Genomic DNA, 6,036 nt, shown 5'->3' with positions numbered 1-6,036 from the left:
GACTTCTCTAAAGTACCATCTTGATCCAATTTGCTAAAAGATAATATTCTATATGTTGAAATCGAAGCACTCCTTCTGGTAGAAATTTTGTATACAGGATATAACGCGTAGTGGGCAACTTTCATACCTATATTTCTTAATTTGATATCAAAGTAACCCCATTTTATGAAAAAAAAATTTTATCATCATAGTACCTACTCTGGTGAAAATATATTGGTATTAAAGTTACCCCGCGAAATCAAAGTTACCCTATTCTACGGTAGGTATACCTATTACCTATGTATCCTTTGGTAATAAAAATTTAAAGTACAGTAAGTTGAATCTCAATTTGACAAATAATATACTGAAATTAAATTATATTATATTTTAAGTTAGTTAATGTATTTTTAAAATTAATCGTATTCCTGTTTATGAAATATGAATCCTAACATCTTAAATTTTTTTTAACTGAAGTATTAATATGTAATATACTAATACAATTATCAATTTTATAATTAAAAGTAATAGGTAACTAATAACATTATCTATCTAAACGAAATAAATTAATAACACCGCAATTATTTATAATTAATGGGAGGTAATTTCGACGACTATAATATAACGTCTATAATAACTAATAAGTAACACATTTGTTTAGATTTTACTGTAAAATTAAAGTATCATTTAATAGTCAATCATATTTAATACTTATTTATTGTAATATAATTTTGATGTCTAATCGCAGTGGTGCAAAAAGAAGAAAGTTTAGGGGGGCTTAAGCCCCAACACATTTTTTTTTAAATTATAATTTATAAGCACATACTTTTAAGAATGGTATACTATTATTTTTCGAGGGGGCTTTGAGTGATTTTTTTTTTTGGGGTGGGGGGCTAAGCCCCCCCCCCCCTATTTGCGCCACTGTCTGATCGGAACAGTTGGTATAACTACTCGTATACGAAATCGATTATTCATGAAAATTTGTTCATTTCGTGCAGTGGAAACGGTAAATAATATAGAGTGTGTGGTGTGTCACAAAAAACATTTACACAGTAATATAATATATAAATATTTGTCATTTTATTATTTTAATATCCTTATCCGAAAAAAAAACAAAAAATTTGAGCTCAGATCACGTTAATTTAAAATTAGAGTGAATCAGTGGCATATATATAGTGGTGGGGTGATGCAGCCCCCACCACAAATCGCAAATTTCCTTTATTTAAACTGTTAAATATATAGTAGCATCTAAGCCTATAGGTGCTATATTATAGATCACTTCTACCTTATTATACAGCCCACCTAAGAAATTATTTCTATATACCTACCTACGTTACCGGAATAAATTGACTTCTTATAAAACTTAAAGTTAAGATTATTAAGTAGGTATTTACTTTGAGGATTTTGGATTTTATTTCCGGGGATTTTTTTAAACTAGCAACAAATTGATATAGCCACATAGGTATTTCTCACCAGTTACCACAAATATTTCAAGTTTAAACGTAAATTATAGTTGGGAATCCTGCGTACGACGCGCATGCTGCACACGGGGTGGTTCGCTCGGTGGGTGCGCTATTCGGTTCATGCCTATTGATTTTTCGTACGTTCGCCGAGTCACTTATCACAGATTCACAGAATAACGATAATAATACCAGAGCCGTGGCATTATATTTAACGCAAAACTGCGTAAGTATGACAACTTTAAACTATTAGGTATTAATTATCTACCTAGGTATGATGTTGCCAATAATATATTTTGGTTAATAACAATTAACAATCCATCGTGGCGTCGTGCATCGATAGATGGGCTATTAAACAGTAGGTATAGAAGACTACCTACCTAGTTACTAAGACTACCGGTTGAATGATTTGCACCGCGATAAGATGAACGAATTGCAATGCGTATTGGCTATTAATAACTACGGGAAGATTTTCACACTGTCTGCGTTTGATGACCAATGGAAACCTTTTCCCCACATCGGCATGGATTTGAAACATATTTCCGCCATCGAGAATTACATGTGGTCCATCGGAGGCGACAACCAGACGTATCTTTTGGTGCACAACTTGGACGGAGCGATACGGATCAAGGAAGAAGTATATGAAAACGAGGTAGGTTAGCAGCGGTGATGATTTACATTTGACCATGAATCATAAATTATATACTTAATACTTAATTCTATGAATTTATGATGATCCAATCATATAGATAAAAGATTAATAATTATTTTATTTTATCTAATAAGTCTATTGCAAGTTGTTATACTTGACAGTTGACACTTGTGACTTTAAATTAGGTAAAAAAAAAAAGTGGAAGATACGTATGCCACTAAAATATTACCGAAACAATCGCCCTGTAAACTGTTATAAAATTTATATAAATGTGGGTGATATATTTTTTATTGATATATTCCATATCTATATACTAATTATACTAATGCGAGAATTTACTATAAATATTTATATAGAGTATGGGTACATGAATAATATTTTGTATAATATATTATATTAACTATATTGTTGTCGATATAGCGATGGATGCCCGTCGGGAGTTTTTCAAAAAGACTTTTGCCCACTGATAGATATTGTTGGTCATCGGAAAACGGTAAAGAAGAAAAATTGAAGGAGAATATAAAGTTGCCCTCTTTTGTCTGGCAATGGGAACATGAGTGGAAGTTGGAGACTACTTTCGAGGAAAACGATTTAGACAATAGCGTAAGATATATATATGTATGGTCAAACTAATGATTGGGCCCCCGACACAATATGAGCCTCCCTTTTCCTAAGATTTGAATTTTTTTTTTCGAAAAAATGCGTAAAACTTTTATTTGCTATTTTAAAATTCAAAAATAGCAATATTGTAGATTTATCTATTTATAATATGGTTTGTGGAGAAAAAAACAATTAAAAAACGAATAAAAAATATTACATATAAAAGAAAATGTTTTCGTTTAGCCCTTCCCTTTTTTCATTTTTAAGTTCGCGTCTGCCGTGATCACGGGTAGGTAGCCGAGGTAGACCAAACCACATATTATATGATTACAGTTATTATACACGCCATTATAATAATATATTAATATTAGTATTGCATGAATTGTTATTGAACATTTTTTTTCCTGTCATCAGGGTTGGACATATGCGGTCGATTTTTGTGCAAAGTTTTATCCAACCAAACGCTGGAATTCATGCGTTAGGAGAAGAAAATGGTACAGGAATCGGATATACACAGGCATGAATTCTTGGTGTATAATTTCTCCTTTACACAAAGATTTTACTCAGGTCTTTGAACCGAATAAATTCACCGTATGTAGACGGATGTATATAATATTTTTAATTTTACCACCGTGTAGGAACCATTTATTTGCGTTAGCATTGGAGGGCATAAGATACCCGGAGCTCAACTTGGTGTCATTATGGTATGGGCGGTGACAGCACAAGGAAGGGTAAGTAGACATTTATATACTTTTTAATAGGTCATGGAATTTGTATACAAATACTTAAGCATACAATTTTTGTTCTAAAAGATTTTGAATTTCAGATTTTCTACCGTAAGAACGTAAACAAAATGTGGCCCGAAGGCTGTTTGTGGGTCTGTGTTCCGACTAAAGAGGGCAGTGAATCCAGATATATTGATTGTGGTCCGTCGGGTTCTGTTTGGGTAGTTTTATGGAGTGGTATCATACTAGTCAGAAAAGAAGTCAGTGCTGAAACTCCACAAGGTCAGTAAAATATACTTACTGGCTACTCGCTACTACATACCTACTTGCAATTTTTATAGATTGAAAATTAATTTATTGGTTTCTATTTAATTTTTATCACCAATAATGCTGTATTAATAATTTTTAAGGTAAAAAATGGATTATAGTTGGATCTCCAGAAGCAGATTCCAAAATAACTCAATTATCAGTCGGGTTTCATTCAGTGTGGGCAATTACTAATGATTCTAGAGTATGGTATAGAAAAGGGATTGATCAAAATCTTAGTGAAGGAACTTGTTGGGTGAAATTAAACACATTTATGTTTTCAGTCTCCGTAACCCCAAATGACCAAGTAAATTCTGCAAACTATATTCAAAGTTTCTTGAATAAATAATGTTTTTTTATTATCAGGTATTTTCAGTGGGCTTAGATAGGCATTTATATTTTAGGACTGATATATCTAAAAATTATCCTACTGGGAAAAAGTGGATTCATATACAGGCATCCATTGAAATTGAACAACCTAAAGAAAAAGAGGTATTATTTTAACTTATTTCTTATAGTGGAGTACACATATATTAAATTCAATGGAAAATGAAAATGGTTATGTTAAAAAATTATATACCTATTTATATTTAATTTTTATAATATAGTTCATATCAAAATATTTTTAAAATTTGATTCATTATAATATAGTAAAAAAAATATCAGAAGGGGGGTTTAACATCCCCCCCACTATTACCCATGTGTACGCCACTGATTTCATAAGTCATGCTAATTTAAAATTGTAAAATGCAATCTTATATTCGCAAGTATGTATTAGATCCAAATTTTAATCTAACACTACATATTAATATTAAACATTCTCTTAACTAACTAAAAATGTGTACAAAATGAAATTATATTTGTTTTTTTAAAGACAAAACAGGAAGGGATAGAATCATGGATATCATCATCATTTACTGAGCCTTCACATTCTGCCCCAACACGTCTGGTTGGAAATGATTCAAAAAATAATTTAAACTTGAAGTATACCCTTGAACATCTACATTATTACCTACTTATGAATAAGAAAAGATTTTAAATTTTAGTTGTTAATTTTTAGTGCAAAAGAAATCAATCCTTCTCAACGCCGAGTGTCTGCTTGGAGTCCTAAACTTAGCATTGGGTCTTTAATTGGCATGGAAGCTAAACCGGATTCATTTATGGAACTTCAAAATAATAGTTCAATTAAAAAACCAAAAACATTTTGGAGTTCTGTAGTGGGAGGCTCAATTGAACCAGATGTTTGTTTTATTTCACAATGGTAATTATATAAACTTATTTATAATCAATGTCCTACATAATATAAAATCAAATAATATGTACCATTCAATGTGATATTATGGAATTTAATTTAATTAAAAATTAATTATATTTTGTAGGTTTAATTCTCCAAATGATAGAGAAACTATTTTTAAAAGCAAATGGAGGCGAGAAATATTGGACAAATTAATTGTGTTGAGGTTAAAAGAAAAAGAATTTCAACAAATCACTTCTTTTGCTTTATAATCAGGATCATACGAGTAACTCATGCAATTCTTCAATTTTCTATTCATAAATAATTTTGGTAATTAAAGATTTATAATAAAGATAAAATAAAATCAGACCTGTACTACAATCATTATGACAAGGCATTAGATCATCTTGTATAATATGATCCAAGGTCAGGACTCAGTGAATAAATGTGTACAATTGGATGTTAGAAGTTATTTATAAAACAACAACCGTTTAATAGTTTTAATCTCCAACACAAGACAATAGAAGAAGTTAAGGATGCTTGTTAAGACTTGCTTGGCAGGATTTTGAATATAGCCAATATTGGACCTTGTATGTAAATAATTCCACCAGAAAAATTAATCTTCATTAATTAAAAACTAAATATTTACTTTGTATTTTAATTTTTTTTTTTAAATAACTTTTGTAAAAATGTAATAATTGTACAAATAATAAAAAAACAATATTTTAATATTATATTTTTATAATTTATATAATGTAAAATTAATGACTAATGAGTAATGCATTAATTTACTAATTAACACAAATGCACATATGTCAGTCATCATTATGCCATTCTTGGTACTTACATTAAAATGTTTGATAGTTTGATAGTCTTCAAATTTAGTGCTCTAATGATCAAACTTAAATTCTAGTTGGTTTACAATTAAGAGGATGTCAACACACTATTTGTTTTCTCTCTCTGGCCCATGCGCAACATAGACAAAACACATTTACGCAGAATCATTTTTTCTATGTTTTTAAGTAATCTTAGAGTAAAATAATCTATTTCAAAAAAGATAGTGAATAATATTTTTGAGGGAAT

The 6,036-nt window shown here is 30.1% G+C and overlaps 1 protein-coding gene across 2 annotated transcripts; it reads left to right on the top strand.

The window, feature by feature from the left end:
- Window positions 1-685: 685 nt before the first annotated feature.
- On the top strand, window positions 686-5,684 carry LOC100158995 (tectonin beta-propeller repeat-containing protein). 2 transcript variants are annotated; one of them, XM_008184308.3, is made up of 11 exons: window positions 686-1,662; window positions 1,780-2,088; window positions 2,509-2,691; window positions 3,103-3,255; window positions 3,327-3,419; window positions 3,515-3,695; window positions 3,824-4,026; window positions 4,086-4,211; window positions 4,594-4,703; window positions 4,780-4,980; window positions 5,099-5,684. In XM_008184308.3, the coding sequence occupies exons 2-11, from the start codon at window positions 1,861-1,863 to the stop codon at window positions 5,223-5,225; spliced, it is 1,605 nt and encodes a 534-aa protein (XP_008182530.1). In that variant the 5' UTR covers window positions 686-1,662; window positions 1,780-1,860; the 3' UTR covers window positions 5,226-5,684. The 2 variants fall into 2 exon arrangements, with proteins under 2 accessions (XP_008182530.1, XP_001947613.1); XM_001947578.5 differs by having other exon boundaries at window positions 687-2,088.
- The last annotated feature ends 352 nt before the right edge of the window (window positions 5,685-6,036 follow it).

Source organism: Acyrthosiphon pisum, chromosome A3 (genome assembly GCF_005508785.2).
Source record: "Acyrthosiphon pisum isolate AL4f chromosome A3, pea_aphid_22Mar2018_4r6ur, whole genome shotgun sequence".
NCBI classification, from domain to species: domain Eukaryota; kingdom Metazoa; phylum Arthropoda; class Insecta; order Hemiptera; family Aphididae; genus Acyrthosiphon; species Acyrthosiphon pisum.
This window is presented reverse-complemented; position numbering and strand designations above follow the sequence as displayed.

What these genes read in the sequence shown, in the direction of transcription:
- LOC100158995 (XM_008184308.3), top strand. Translation starts at nt 1,861, where the DNA reads ATGAACGAATTGCAATGCGTATTGGCTATTAATAACTACGGGAAGATT. An exon ending in CGGTGACAGCACAAGGAAGG is followed by an intron (nt 3,420 to 3,514) that starts GTAAGTAGACAT and finishes TTTGAATTTCAG; the next exon opens with ATTTTCTACCGTAAGAACGT. An exon ending in CAGTGCTGAAACTCCACAAG is followed by an intron (nt 3,696 to 3,823) that starts GTCAGTAAAATA and finishes ATAATTTTTAAG; the next exon opens with GTAAAAAATGGATTATAGTT.